The sequence below is a fragment of the Lissotriton vulgaris genome, chromosome 12 (assembly GCF_964263255.1).
Source record: "Lissotriton vulgaris chromosome 12, aLisVul1.2, whole genome shotgun sequence".
Classification (NCBI taxonomy): domain Eukaryota; kingdom Metazoa; phylum Chordata; class Amphibia; order Caudata; family Salamandridae; genus Lissotriton; species Lissotriton vulgaris.
The window spans coordinates 74,109,112-74,124,618 of record NC_141700.1 but is presented as its reverse complement, the minus strand read 5'-3'; the positions used below and the strand labels follow the sequence as shown (position 1 = coordinate 74,124,618).

Here is a 15,507-nt window from a genome sequence, read left to right as displayed (position 1 = left end):
CTTATGACTCAGACACCACGGACTCTGCCTCTCATTTGATTGAGCTATTTACTTTACTTGTCCGAAATTATCTGGCAAACTTGTATACGGTAAAATATTTACCACACAATTTGGCGCCCGAACAGGAACCCCTCCCCCACCCCACGCGCCGGTGATGCGTTGCAGGCTTTGCCCCCGACTACAGCTGTGACGGACCCCATGCGCATCTGCAGGTTTTCCTGTATCTCCCTCAGGCCTACGGAGGTGACGGAGACTGCGGTCGACATCCAGACGAGGCGGTGAGGAGTGCGGAGGATCCCGACCAGAGCCCAGCCGAGAGAGCAGTGTCCGAGGTATCGAGAGGCCCACCAGTAGTGTCGAGGCGCATGCGTAGTGCGCAGCAGCAGTGGCGTCGTAGCGGTCCAGTCCAGTCGAGTTTCCGAGGCCTTCCGTTCCGTGCTTCCCGGTGAGTACCGTTGCTGGGGACGCATCAAGACGGGTGCATTAATTTGTGTCCGGTCAAGACGGGTTTGGGTACACAGATCCGGTCTGCCCTGTTTTAGCAGTGTATCTGTACTGTTTAGCAGTGCATCTAGTATTCAGTTATCCAGTTATTGTTGTTCGTTTCGAAATGTTTCAATGTGTTTTAATGTCGTGGTATGAGTGATTGTTTGCATTTCCTTACTGTGTTTATTGTGTATAGTGTCTAGACCGAGGTAGCTATGCCTTTATTTTCGAAGTTACGACAGATAGGAACTAGGAAAGGGATACTCGAAGAAGCAGTTCCCATCCCAACCAGGGACACTCCTGGACATTTTATGTACCACAAGCACGGCTTAGATGCCATATTATATCTAGACTTGTGGGTGGATTATACGAAAGACTTAGCGGAGAATCAGAGATGGCCCGTTACAGGGACATGGGATGCCGAGTGCATCATGAGAGTAGAGGAAGCGTTATGGAAAAAGAAAGCCAGACAGTCACAGAAAGATGCCATTGAATTATGGCGTAAAGAATCACAGACGGACAGAGAAAGCACTCAGAAAAACAGAGAAAAGTAGAGAGGATTCCGAAAAAACCAAAGAAAAAGAACTACTAGAAGAAGGACAGCGAGTCAAAATAGAACAACACGAAAGACAGAGCAACGCAATTATGACAGGACTGTATCCAGTCCTGGCCGAGGGCCTGCCCAAGGAAATACCGAAAGACCTGCCCCCTCCATTGGTTCCGACTAAATTACGTCATAAGACCGCAGCAGACATTTTCCTTTCTTCCTATTTAGACGACGTAGCTCCCGCATACACCAATGTACCCGTACCACCTGCACCTGTACCACCCGCTGATCATCTGCCCCCAGGTCCGCAACAGCAGACCCCTCCCGCACCGCTTCCTGCACCTGTTGTTACTTCCCCTATTGTTCTCCCTGGTATTCATCCGCTTAATCCCTTTGGGTCTGGAGCTGCCCAGGGTCCAACTCCGTTACAGATACCGACCCTACAGCCAGGTTATGCTCAAGCCTCCGCCTCGGGAGGTGCTACAGGAGGTTATCGCACCCCGCCACATTTACAACGAATGACAATGAGAGAATTAGCAATGCAGCGTACACCTAAAGCAGCCCCAGCCGAAAAGCTTAAAGAACGGCTTACAGATTGCAGATATGACACAGTGCCTGGAAAAACAGGACCCATGTTGTTAGCATCCCTACGTTTAAGACGTGTTACAGATTACTTGGTGTTATTACCAGAAATGCCAGACCATCTAGACAATATATATCATTTTATTAGAACAGGAGAAAGACCAGAGTGTATTAGTGAAGCCATGGCACATCGGAAGGTTGAGACACAAGGTTTAATAATGCGATTTTTGGTTAATTGTTTGATAAGGGAACAAGATCAACCCAGCTTTCCACAAGAAGAGATGGATAGATTGTCAAAATGGAGTCAGAATATTGCAGAGGGTAAACCTGATAGAGAGAAATGTATACATGCAGAGGGTAAACATGATAGAGAGAAATGTATACATGCTATGATTATAAAGATCCGTAAAGAAATAGTAGCAATACATGCCCGACGAGAATCTGAAAGGCATTCTGGGTCAGACGATAAAGAAACCTCAGATGAGGAAGAACCAGAGACTCCAGCAGAAACCTCGCAACAGGCGATGGGAGACATGGTGGCATATATAGGTAGAGAGAAACTACCTAGACAGTACCCTCTTGATAGGCCCTTCGACAGACCCATTCGTTTAGAAAACAAGAAACGTTACCTTTGCCCGATACCAGAGCGATGTTCCCTTGAGCATATATTCCAAATCACTGATAAAGTACTGAAAGAAAGAGTAGGTTATCACGAACTCAATACCTTACGTGATCAGGAACTAGCCCGGTCCGCAGTACAGTGGGCCGGGGATGACAGTATATACAAAGATGATTCGGTAGTGCAAACATTTTTGAGTCTTACTCCAGAAGAACAGCGACTAGCTGGTATATACATGACCCAACATCTCATTATACAGTATGAAAACCAAGCATCTGATCCAGGTTCATTATATAGTTTATTGCAAGACTTACTCCTGAGAAGATGGAGAGGCCTAGGTACCGATTTAATTGAAATAATCTTAGAACAACGTCATAAATATAGAACTTTCTTGACTCCACATTTTGTTTCCGTTCCTCCCCCAGTCAGGCAACCATATCACCTAGACAAACAGAATCCTTTACGAGAAGTACATCCAATCCGGAACCCCGATGATACCCTTGAACGCGTGTTTGTATACACGCCCATAACAAAAATGGAATTGTTAGAAATGAAGAAAATAGTGCCTAGTCATGATAAAGACCCTGCAGGTTTTCACCGTGAAATAAAAGACATGTTACTCATGGGAGATTACACCTATCCCGACATTATGAAAATACTGAAAGTGTTATTGCCTGCCGGAATTTACGAGAAACTCAAAGAAAAAGAATGGGAGGTGGGAGACAAAAAGATTAATTGGGCTGAATTAGAAACTGAAGAAACTGGTCGAACCCCAGGTTTAGGTCTTGGGGAGAAAACCAAAGCATTACCAGGATTGTTGGTACAGGTTTTGCCAAGGTTGTTGGCAACTAAAAAGGAGGATTGGGATGCAATCTCAGCATGCAAACAGAAACACGATGAAGACACTAGTGATTTTTATTCCCGATTCGAGAAATGTTTTATTATTAATAGTGGCCTGAAAACAAGTAGCGAGTCATACCCACACCTTTTTGTGTCAAAATTAGTCGAGAATTCCCTGCCCCAGGTTAAGAACCGTGTACTGAAAGTCGAGAGCACATGGCAAGCTAATACGCCTTCCCAAATGTTACAAATGTTACAGTACCACCAGAACAGAATTAGGGAAGAACATGATCACGAACAGAGACGTATGAAAGACACGAAAATGAAAGTATTAGTTGCTCAGTCAGTTCCAGCTGATGGTCATAAAAGGGGTACGACACAATCCAATAATTCAAATTCAGCAGCTCCTGTTAAAGGGATATGCAACTATTGTAAACAGCCAGGTCACTATGTAAATGATTGTGCAGTTTTGAAACACAACATAGCCACAGGTAAAACTAAAGAAAGACCGCGTCCTCCTAGACAGGACCAGGTCCAACAACACGTTCCACAGAATGTTCAGCCTATGCAGGTTCCACAACAGACCGTAGCGGTTCCACAGCCTAAACCCATTGCCACAACACAACATGTTACACAGCAGATGTACCAGTATGCACAATCTGACTATCCCGATTACCAGCAATACACATGAAACAGCCTAGAGAGGGAGGTTGGCTTGCCTCTTATTGAGGTTCCTGTAGATCAAGAAGGTCCTTATGTACATAGTCAGGTATTGGGGAAGGATAGAAAATTTTTGATTGACACAGGGGCAAGCAGAACAACCATCAGTCATGAAGAGGTTCCAGGGGCACCCCTCTCAGGCTCACAGAATGTTTCCCTTGGATTTTCAGGAAAGCCTATAGTCAATGAAGTATCGAAACCTGTTCCCCTAGCAGTTGGTCCATTATCTCATACTACAGACTTATTGCTCACGAAGTCATGTTCAGAAAACCTGCTTGGTATTAAGACCCTGAAAGCTCTAGGAGCTGTAATTTGTTGTTCTCCGGAAGGAGTAAGGTTGTTCCTTCGTGATTTTAAAGGACATTATGTATTGAGAGATTTTGACCCCAGGTTACAGAATGTTCCTGCACATTTATGGGCACAAGGCCCCACTGATGTAGGTTGCATGCACATTACACCATATCGTGTCACACTCAAGCCAGGAGTAGTACTACCACGAATCCGACAATACAAGTTACCACCAGATGCTGTAGTGGCTTTACTGAAAATCATTGACGAGCTCATTGCACAAGGAGTGGTTGTAGAAACCGACTCAAATGTTTGTAATTCCCCTATCATTCCAATTCTTAAACGTACAGACCCCAATGCACCTCCTGTTTATCGATTAGTCATCGATTTGCGAGAATTGAATAAATGCATTATACCACAGTACCCCGTGGTCCCAGACATTTCATCCTTATTGACTGCTATTGATTCTGAAGCGTCGTTCTATATATGTCATGTACTGTGAATAAATCGTTGACATCTTTCCTGCCATCATTGCATACCCGAACCCATGTATTGATGGAATAGATTTCCATGGCTCGAGTCATCATTTATGATTAAAGCCCTTATGACTCAGACACCACGGACTCTGCCTCTCATTTGATTGAGCTATTTACTTTACTTGTCCGAAATTATCTGGCAAACTTGTATACGGTAAAATATTTACCACAAACTGACACCTTGCCTTTAAGGCATTAGAGTAGGGGTACCGTGCCTTTAAGACCTGAAGGCAACCCCCTGCTCCCATGGTGCACCACAGGTGACAGTTGGGTCAGTTCTTTTTGGAGGTGCATAACACCTGAGGAGATCCACAATAAAACATCTCATAACTGTGCAACTCTGCTCGTCCGGGGAGGTGGGCGGGAGCTTATGACTTTGATGAGTATACCCCTGGATGAGAACTAGGATTACAGGTAAGTAACTAATCCTTCTCATCCAGGGGATACTCATCAATAGTCATAATCTATGAATAGATTAGCAAGCTCATACCCAAAGTCTCGCGGACGAGCAAGAAGTATAAAAACTTCACAGAACGACTAAGACATATATTGCAAATACATCTTATGCAAATAAGTTCCTTAAAGAGGCCTGCCCTACTCTGGCATCGGCCTGAGTATCTGCGTCCAGGCAATAATGGCGGGTAAAGGTATGGACAGACGACCAAGTTGCCGCTTTACAAATTTCAGACATAGGAACATTACGAAGGAGAGCTGTAGTGGAAGCTTTCCCTCTAGTAGAATGTGCATGTGGTTTACCCTGCAAGGTCTTGTTAGCTAGTTGATAAGCAAAAGCTATACAGGAGACAATCCAGCGAGAAATGGACCTTTTGGAAGCTGACAGGCCAGTATTAGTACTGCCATAGTTAACAAAAAGCCGGTCAGACTTTCTAAGAGGCAGGGTTTTTGACAAGTAGAACTTCAGGACCCTCCGGAGATCAAGGGTGTAATGACCTCTCCGGGGGAGTGGAAGGATTAGGAAAAAAGGTAGGTAAGGTAATAGACTGGTTGATATGAAAGTCTGAAACTACCTTAGGCAGGAAACTTAGGTGCGTTCTTAAAACCACCCTATTGGCATGAAAAACTGTGTAAGGTTCCTTGCAACACAAGGCCTGGATTTCACTGACCCTACAGGCAGAGGTAATCCCCACTAAAAAGGCAGCTTTCCAGGTCAAGTGCTGCAAAGAGGCCTTATGGATAGGCTCGAAAGGAGCACTCATCAGCTTAGTCAGTACAATATTAAGCTCCCAGGGAGGGGAGGGGGACCTCACCGGTGGGAAGACTTTTTTCAGACCACCTAGGAAATCTTTAACTACAGGCATAAGGAAGAAAGTTGTCTGATTAGGAGACTTCCTATATGCTGTGATTGCAGCTAAATGAACCCTGATGGGGGGTATTTCAAGCCTGATCTCGCTAAATGCAATAGATATGGAAGAATCACCTGCTCTTGGCCATGTACCGGGTCAAGAGAGTGCTCATGACACCATAAGAAGAACCTCTTCCACTTGAAAGCATAGGACTTTCTAGTGGAGGGTTGTTTTGCTTCTTTAAGAATAGTCATGCAGTCTGCTGGGAGGTCTAAATGTCCATACTGGATGACCTCAGGAGCCATGCCGTCAAGCGAAGGGAAGGAAGGTTGGGGTGTAACACCTTCCCCTGGTCTTTGGTCAACAAGTCTGGACGGCATGGTAGGCGCCGGTGAGGAACCTCCGACATCTGAAGAAGATCGGGGTACCACCACTGGCGTGGCCACTCTGGTGCTATCAGGATCATTCTGGTGTTGGTCCTGTAGAACTTCTGGATCACCGCCGGGATCAGAGGCAGGGGAGGAAAGGCGTAGAGTAACGTCTGAGACCAGCTGATCTAAAGGCCATTCCCCAGAGATCCCTGTTAGGGGAACCTGGACGCGAAGACGGGGCATTTTGTATTGGCCACGTCTGCGAACAGGTCTACGTCCGGTACGCCCCAACACCGAAAAACCTCTTGAGCCACTTCCTGGTTGAGCACCCAATCGTGCGCTTCTACGAAGATTCTGCTTAGGCAGTCTGCTTGGACGTTTTGAATTCCTGGTAGATGAACTGCCACAATGGATAGGCCTCTTGCTAGGAGCCAATGCCACATAGCTTGTGCTTCCAGAGACAAGACTCTTGACCTCGTGCCTCCCTGCTTGTTCAGATAGAACATAGTTTTCGTGTTGTCCGTCTGAACCTGGAGGTGGTTGTGCGCAGAGCAGGATAAAGAGACTTGAGAGCAAGATGAACTGCTCAAAGCTCCAAGAAGTTGATATGGTAGCCTTGCTCTACCTCGGACCAAAGGCCTTGAACTTGGAGTTGGTCAATGTGAGCACCCCAGCAATGAAGGGAGGCATCCGTGACAATTGACAGATGGAGGAGGACGATGGAATGGCACTCCTCAGAGAAGATTGGATCGTTTCAACCACCATCTGATCGAGTCCCTGGCTTCTTGAGGAAGCAAGACCCCGTCTTCCCACTGATCCGATCTCGGAGACCACTGATCTTCGAGGGCTTGTTGTAGAGGTCTCATGTGAAGGCGAGCATTGGGCACAATGTAAATGCATGAAGCTATCGATCCCCAGAAGAGAGGACACTTGTCTGGCTGTGGGGGCCTGATTGTCCAGAAGAAGGCGACCCTTCAGGAGCATAGATGACAACCTCTCTTCCGAAGGACACACGCTTGCCTGAAATGAATCCAGAGAAGCACCCAGGTAGTGGATCCGCTGGGAAGGGTTAAGAACTGATTTCTTCAGATTGACGTGAAGACCCAACGACTCCATCAGTTTGAGGCAGAACGACAGATTGTTCTGAAGCAACGACGGGGTGGAGCTCTTCAACAACCAATCGTCTAGATATGGATAGACGAAGATCTTTCTTGTGCGGAGAAAAGCAGCCACCACCGCCATGCACTTTGAGAATGTCCGAGGTGCAGATTTCAGGCCAAACGGCAGCACTCGATATTGGTAGTGACGACGTCCGATCTGAAACCTTAGAAACTTCCGATGCTTGATTGACACTGGTATGTGGAAGTAGGCGTCCTGCAAGTCGATGGCACACATCCAGTCTCCCTGATGAAGATGTGGGAAGATCTGGTGCAGGGCGCGCATACGGAACTTTTCTTTTCGTATGAACTTGTTCAGCCTTCGAAGGTCTAGAATGGGCCTGTATTCTTTGACAGTTCCTCGTTTTTGAACCAGGAAATATCGGGAGTACACTCCTTGATTTTTGTGAGATGAGGGAACCTCCTCTATGGCCATTTTCTCTAGAAGGACAGAGACTTCGTCTTGTAGCAATTGAGTCTTGTAACGAGGAAGATGTTGCAATTGGGGGAACACCTGCGGAGGAGGAGATTTGAACCTCAGCAAGTAACCATGCTGCACAATATTCAGCACCCATCTGTCTTTTGTAATGGATTCCCACTCTGTCAGATGATGAGAAACACTCCCTCCCACCGGAGTGGTGAACAGACGTGGAGGAAGCAATGGCTCAGGGCTTAGGAGGTTGCTTTGAGGAGGGCTGCTGTCTGTTATTGCCACCTCTTCCTCTGCCAGGACGACGCTGCTGGAACTGCGTCTTCTGCTGGGACTGGGATTGCCACTGAGGGGTTTGAACCCTCTGTTGGAAGGACTTCCTGTCTCCTTGACTAAAGCGTTTCTTGAACTCCTTGCGTTTTTCTAATCCCACAGCTTTGACGGTGTCCATTTCTGCCTTCATTTTGGACATTTCGTCGTCTGTGTGTGGACCAAACAGAGATTTTCCATTGAAGGGCAAATTCAAAATCTTCTTCTGGGCGTCTGGTTTGAGCCCCGTCAGGCGAAGCCAGGCCGAACGACGGGAAAAAATACCACTTGAATAGCCATGAGCTGCAAGGTCAGAGGCATCCACTGCGGCGCTAATAACTTTATTGGCTACCAGGCCTCCCTCCTGTAAAGTCTCCAGAAAATCTTGGCGATCTTCCTTGGGGAGCTTGTCTGTAAAGCGAGTCAGGGAGTCCCAAAGGGACCTGTCGTACCTTCCAAGCAAGGCAGAGGCACTAGCCACCTTCATAAAGGAAGAAGAGGTGTTGCATACCTTCTTACCAAAAGAGTCCATAAGTTTACTATCTTTTTCAGGTGGTACTGAGGAAGAAGAAGAGCCTGCATGGGACTTCATGGCAGCCGCCACAATGATGGGATCCGATCTGAGGAACAAGGGATCCTCTGCAGGGGCCTTGTACTTTTTGGCTATCCGAGATGGAACAGATCCCACCACTGCTGGTGTGAGGAAAGTAGCCATAGCTGGTTCTAGGAGGCCGGGAACCAGAGGCAGTAGAGGCGTGGGCGCTGTACGATGACGGAGGGTATCAAAAAATCACAGAAGTGGGAACCACTGGAGTGTGCAGCGTGATATTCAGCTTTTTTGCTCCCCTGACCAGTACATCGGAGAAAGTCGCGAGGTCATCAATTGGAGAGACTAGGGAAGGAGGTGTAGAGGAATAGGTCTGAGAATAATCTCGATAAGACGACCTAGTCGAGGACGACCTTGTGGAAGATCTTGTACGCCGCCTCTTATGGGACCTGTCACGATTCCTGCTGGGACTGTCCCTGGACCTAGAACGATGTCTTGATGGAGACCTCGGTCTTGGCCGGATTGGAGATTTTGGTCTGGCAGGTGTCCTTGGCCGCACTGGAGAACGTGATCTGACTCGAGATCTCGGCCTGGGTGAAATCCTGGGACTCCGAGGAGATCTAGCTGGTCTGGCTGGAGTATTTGCCTTAGAAGGGGAATATGTACGGGAGTAATCCGAGCCCGGACTACTCTGCCCAGATACAGCCCCTTGAGGATGTTGAGAAATAAAGCTGCCCGCAGATCTGGGCGAAGATTCTGGGGAGACCTGCACGATGTTCAAGCCAGGAGATGATGATTTTCCTCCTGAAGTCTTAGAACCAGGTGACTCCACCTCTGCGAGTCACTTTATCCCTCGACGGCGAAATCCTCGACGTCGAAGAAGTCTGGGTGACTAATGGCGTCGAGCGGTGCTTTGATGCTCTCGACTGTGATCGATCACGTCATGAAAGGCTCGACTGAGAACCTAGACGTCGATCCGGAGACTTCGACGTCGATCTCCCTCGACGTCGATCAGGTGGAGATCCTTCTCGACGTCGTCTCGACGATGATCTTCCTCGACGGCGACCTGTCCTGGCGTCGCCTCGGCGTCGAACTCCTTGACGTCGAAGGATGGGATCTGACAGTCCCTCTCGACGGCGGCCCGCTAGCCAGCGGCGACCTAGATGCCGTCCTAGCTCTCGACACCGATCCCTTCCGGGGCGGCGGAGAGTGTCTCGACGTCGACGGAAGCCTCGACGGAGACTTAGATGTAGTGGCAGCCATGGACTTCGAGCCCGAAGCATGGCGCCTCGACGCCGACTTACTTGACTGCGGCGGAGATCTTCGACGTCGTGAAGATGATCTGGGCCTTTTCGACGGCGACCTCGACGGAGTTCTTCGACCTTCAATCCTCTTTCTGGAGACAGGAGAGGTGGAATTACGCAGTTTTTGGCCGTGCTTGCTTGTAGGAGACGATCTAGGGGCTGTGGAAGCACCCACCTGGTGACTTTTGTCCATCTCCTGCATGGCATGAAGTCGAATCTTCTCCCTGTCACGAAGAGTTCGACTTTTAAATTTTTCACAGTGATGGCACTGATCAGGAATGTGTGAAGATGGAAGGCACACAATACACACAGAATGTGGGTCAGTCAGAGCCATCTTTTTGTCACAAGAAGGACATTTCCGAAACAGAGCAGGCATTCTGACAGGAAATTCTTGTGGGTTACCACAGAAAAATAAATCAGAAGCCTTATTTATTCAAAAAATGTCGAAATATTTGAGAAAACGCTCTCAAAAAACCAATTTCAGTAGAAAACTGAAGAGCTCAAGCTCCAGGATCCTCACAGAATGAGCCGGAAAAAAGAACTGACCCAACTGTCACCTGTGGTGCACAATGGGAGCAGGGGGTTGCCTTCAGGTCTTAAAGACACGGTACCCCTACTCTAATGCCTTAAAGGCAAGGTGTCAGTTTTCATTGTTTGCTTTATACTCTACTGCAGCCTACTGGCAAATGCCTGCAATTACAGGTTTTCATATGGCAATAAAGCATTGTGGTATACAAATGTTTTCTGCTCTCCTTCTTCCTTAGGGTTTGGAAGAGTACTACTGTATGTATGCTAATTTATGTAATTTTGCGGCACTTTTGCCAGTTAGGAAATGTTTTTTAGGCTGCAAATATATGTTTCACATATATATACATATATATTTATATGTATTTTCTATATGCTCCGGGATCCCGCACATGGGCGGGGATTATTCATAGATTATGACTATTGATGAGTATCCCCTGGATGAGAACTAAAAAGGAATAACAAGATTCAGACATATTCACATTAGAACAATGTTACTGAACCAGATGCCCAGGTGTCGCACATGGGATCTCCTTAGGAAATGTGGTTAGGTCTTACACATAGCTTGGTAAATAAAAAGCCCACGGCGGAATGACCCACGACGCTATATTCTCCAACTGGGAAAAAGAAGAAAACACATGTTGAGTTGAATGTGTATAAAAAGATGCTGCACTGGTGGCAAGATAACACAGGCTTACCAATGAGCTTTTAAAGAGATAGCAAATACAAAACAAGATTCAGAAATGAATGTCCTTTGTACGTTGACCTTGCATGCACTCACATTTTCAGCTGTGTTTAAATGCTGTGCAATTGTGGCACAAATTCAAATATGTCAACTAAACTACTCTGAGTCATTCTATCCTCAATGCTCACCGATCACCAATATAAACAAGAGGGTAGGCGGCACTGGCATTATAAGCCAGAGGACCAGAAGGCCTCCCAGAATTTGCAACAAGGTGAATTATTGATTTTCTAATGATGCAGCATGAGGCAGAGCTACAATAATGTACACTCAAGAACCCCAACAGCATGGCCATGGTTACCGATCTTCAAGCACGGGCTCTCCTGCATGAGTATTACTTCAACTGACGGTCATATTTACAGTCTTGTTGGACAACATACAAAGAGCAGAGAACGCTTCCAGCATATGCATGCTCTTCAACAAGTCTTAGATGCACCTTACTGGATTAATTTGGGGTCGACTTCCAGGTCTGGTAGTTGCAAGTTAAATGCAGAGCACTGGAATTCTAAGACCAACTGAGATGAATCTTTTCCTTCCTTACCATTAAATATGTTGATTCACTAATTGCGTTCAGACTGGCTTTCCTACTTAGCTGTATGCATGAATCAGTAAAGGGGACTAATACGACAATCCCATTACTTTGAATCCTTCATCTACCGCCTTCAAACTGTTCGGGAATTGTCTGCACCACAGGAAGGATTGGAAGAAACTGCGAATAATAAATATTTTGTCAAGCTAGTCCAATGTAATATCTTCTCACTGTCACATAAACCCGGCTTCCACCCACAAAACACGTCATGCTGCGGTCTTCTAAGGAATAAAGCACTTTACTTCACTTCAATTCATCGTGGTCCGTACCTGATTTATGCACGACTTGCACAGCTTCAGGACATAGATAGATAGATAGATAGATAGATAGATAGATAGATAGATAGATAGATAGATAGATAGATAGATAGATAGAGAACTAGCCAGGGGATTGCTGGGTGGGTTCTGGGAAGGAGGTGGAACAATGGCCAACAGATTTAGAATCACCCCTAAAAATTTACTTTCTGCACTTTGCCATTTTGCTCTCCCTACTCAACTGGTTGACAGTCCCCTGACTAGTTCGTCCTCTTGGTACAGATCAAGGCACACTCCTGTATACATTAGTTCACATTACATAACCCTAAATTAAGCCCTTAGAGAAGATCAAAGCCAAGTCCAAAGTACATTGCATTTAAAAAAATCCCAATGACAACGTGTACACTCAAGGAAACAAGATTTTTTAAAAGTACTTCCCCAACAAGCCACAAAGACCATTAGACCTCATTGCTGCATATAAAACGACACTCCTCTGCTGTCATTCCAAATTCAACTTTTAAACCAAAGCCGTCAGAAGCCAAAGCAACAGAAAGAAGTTAAACACTGTCTCAAACTCCTTCACCACCTTACACTTGGAAGTCAACCGAAACTTTTTCATCAAGAAACGTAACACCATATACCACACTGACATTACTAATCCCCAAATCGTTCTTATCAGTAGTTTTGTGCATTACCCAAAAGGCCAACCACCACAACAAGCCAATTACTCATGAGAAAAGCCACCCTGTATGGCTTTGCCCACACGTCCTGCCACTCAAACCTGCATCCACTAGAGATCCACAAGGTAAGAAATTAATAAAATCACCTTGCGACAGCCCTACTCCTTCAAACAATCTCCTTTCTACCACAGGCTGCCCAGTCTTGCCCAATGTGAACAACTTTTTTTTAGCCCATATGCCCCGAGGGAGTCCACACCAGATGTCAAGCATATCCCGAATCAGCACAGCCGACTCTCAGCCCCCAACCACCCTCCACAAAAACGTAAATCTTTATTATGCTTTGTATATTTCACTAGACTGATAACAGCTGGACCAACCTAAGATTTATTTATATGCGGACTGTGAACACAACCACCAACCATCTACCACATGACGGCATGCTATTCTCTGCTCCGCATAAGCTCTGGCACAACCCACCATACATGGTCCAAGCTACGCCAGTAACCTCCTACTAAAGTATAAAGGTCTGATGACCATGGTCTTCTCTGACAAAATACAGTTTCTGTTGGAAGAGCCTCAGCAATTCTCTTGATGTAGAACATTACAATTGTATCTCAAGAGCAGAATCAATCCATCCCCTAATAAAGCTCAGATTATGTTTTCTGTAATTTTGGAGGGAGGTTTAAGGCATGATCTTCCAGACATTTTCTGGCATCATTGTCACAATCATGTTTTTTTAATCTATATTTTGAAGTGTATTTTGGTAGCTTACATTTTCATATGCCCCTCCTTGAAAGGCAGAAATTCATATTTGATTACTCTCTATACCCCTATTTCTACAGTTTAGCAGCACCAACTCACAGTTAAGCCAGTCACATAGCCTAACACAGCTTGTTCTCAACATTGGCTCATCATTTGACTGGGAGAGTTACCTGAACTGCAAGAGTGTTATTCAAAGAAATGCTCTGCAAAAGCAGGATTCCACGTCAATCAGAATGTAGCAAATTTTCTATTTCACTTCTTTATTTTAATTACATTCATGCATCAAATGTATCCAAATTGAGCAAGAGCTAGAATGTCCTAGTTCATACCCTTCATCTTACTGAGGAAAACCAAAAACCTTAAAATTTATTCCGATAACAAAATACGCTGAATATAGTCTAAATGCTCTTCACTGTTAACAATAAGAATATGATGCCTGCAATTGAGCATTAAAATCATGGAGGCAAGATGTCGAGGAAAGGCTCGAAATCTGATAGCTGCTATGGTGGAGACAAAATGTCTACCAAATCCAAAAGCGTCTCTGGATCCTTGCTTGATGTAGAACAAGACTGTAAGTATGAACACCTATCTGACACATGAAATAGAAGGAATTAGCCCGGTTCCACATCAAAAATTGGTTAAAGTACACAATTGTTTATTTTATTTTTGAAATGGTTTAATCATATGATTGCCAATGACGGTCAATAGACAAAAAGAATGGGAACCACTGTATGTATACACAATATTGGAATACTTTTTTTGTCGTCGGTCTTATTTATACCCAGAAAGAAGTCTGCATAATTACTACCTGGCTATAGAGGTTACGACGTTCTATAGTGAAACACCTGTATGGAATAACAGAATGGATCAATTTTAAGACAGGAGAGCAAGTGAATAATTTATTGAAACCGAACACGTTCCTTCTCTTTAGTTAAGCATGTGCCACAAGAGGTACTGATATTGTGCCCTTTACCTACCAGTGTCATAATCCAACAAAAAGTCAAAATACTAATGTCTTATGTGGTTAATCACAAGATTTAAGCTCCCAAAAGCATGTTAGACAACTTTTCAGTGCAAAAACACATCATCTGTATGATTTATATTCTACTACGGCGGACAGAGAGGACAGGCCTTACCTAGCAACTTCTGGAGGGCAGGGGGTGTAGGAGCCACCAAAAGCTGGTTGGTCGGCTGGTGCTGCACTTTTGGAGGTAGCTGGCGTGATGGACTTTGAGGAGACTTGGGTGTATCTGGTAAAAAAAAAAAAAAAAAGAATACATTGCATCTCCAAGAGTAACTATGAAATGTTACCTGTCTTTAATCACATTGAGTTGGGTAAGGACATTAACATTTTAGATGATTTTTAAATAGTAACAATTTCAACTACCATGCAAATTACACCTGTAAAATGGGGGTCTAGATCAATGAAATTGAACCAACCTTCCCTATGCCCCAAACTGCCTCTTGTAGCCCCATTACAAAGGCAAACAAAGCCATAGATAACTGCCAAAATGAATCAACACAAGACAGATATGCTACAGAGATTGCAATGATCAAGCTCCTAGACTTTTTTTCCTTCACTAAAACCCTACTGTGAATTCATAATGTTTAATTCAAGAAAACAAAACACTGGTCTCAAGTTCAGACTTCTGCTGAACAAGGTACTGCCCAGAGGATCAAAAGCTGGATCCAAGGTCAGGAGAATGTGTTAACAGAAATGGTCAATAACATGTGTTCATACAACTTGCACTCATACCTAATCCATAAAATTGGTTTTAGAGAACAATTATGATATGGACAACCGAACATCTAGAGGCCAACAACTCTGTACAGCTTGAACTCTAGCCTTAGAGCAGAACCTCCAGACGTAAGCTTTACAAAAAGAATGTTTTAAAGGCTAAACTTTTCAGAATGA

At 45.1% G+C, this 15,507-nt stretch overlaps 1 protein-coding gene across 2 annotated transcripts in view; it reads right to left on the bottom strand.

Annotated features, from left to right (window-relative positions):
* DOT1L (DOT1 like histone lysine methyltransferase) overlaps window positions 1-15,507 on the bottom strand; it is a 293,403-nt gene that overhangs the window by 130,905 nt on the left and 146,991 nt on the right. For both annotated transcript variants that reach the window (XM_086947182.1, XM_086947181.1), the window contains exon 15: window positions 14,729-14,842. In XM_086947182.1, the coding sequence (XP_086803308.1) occupies window positions 14,729-14,842 (114 nt within the window). The remainder of the gene's footprint in view (window positions 1-14,728; window positions 14,843-15,507) is intronic.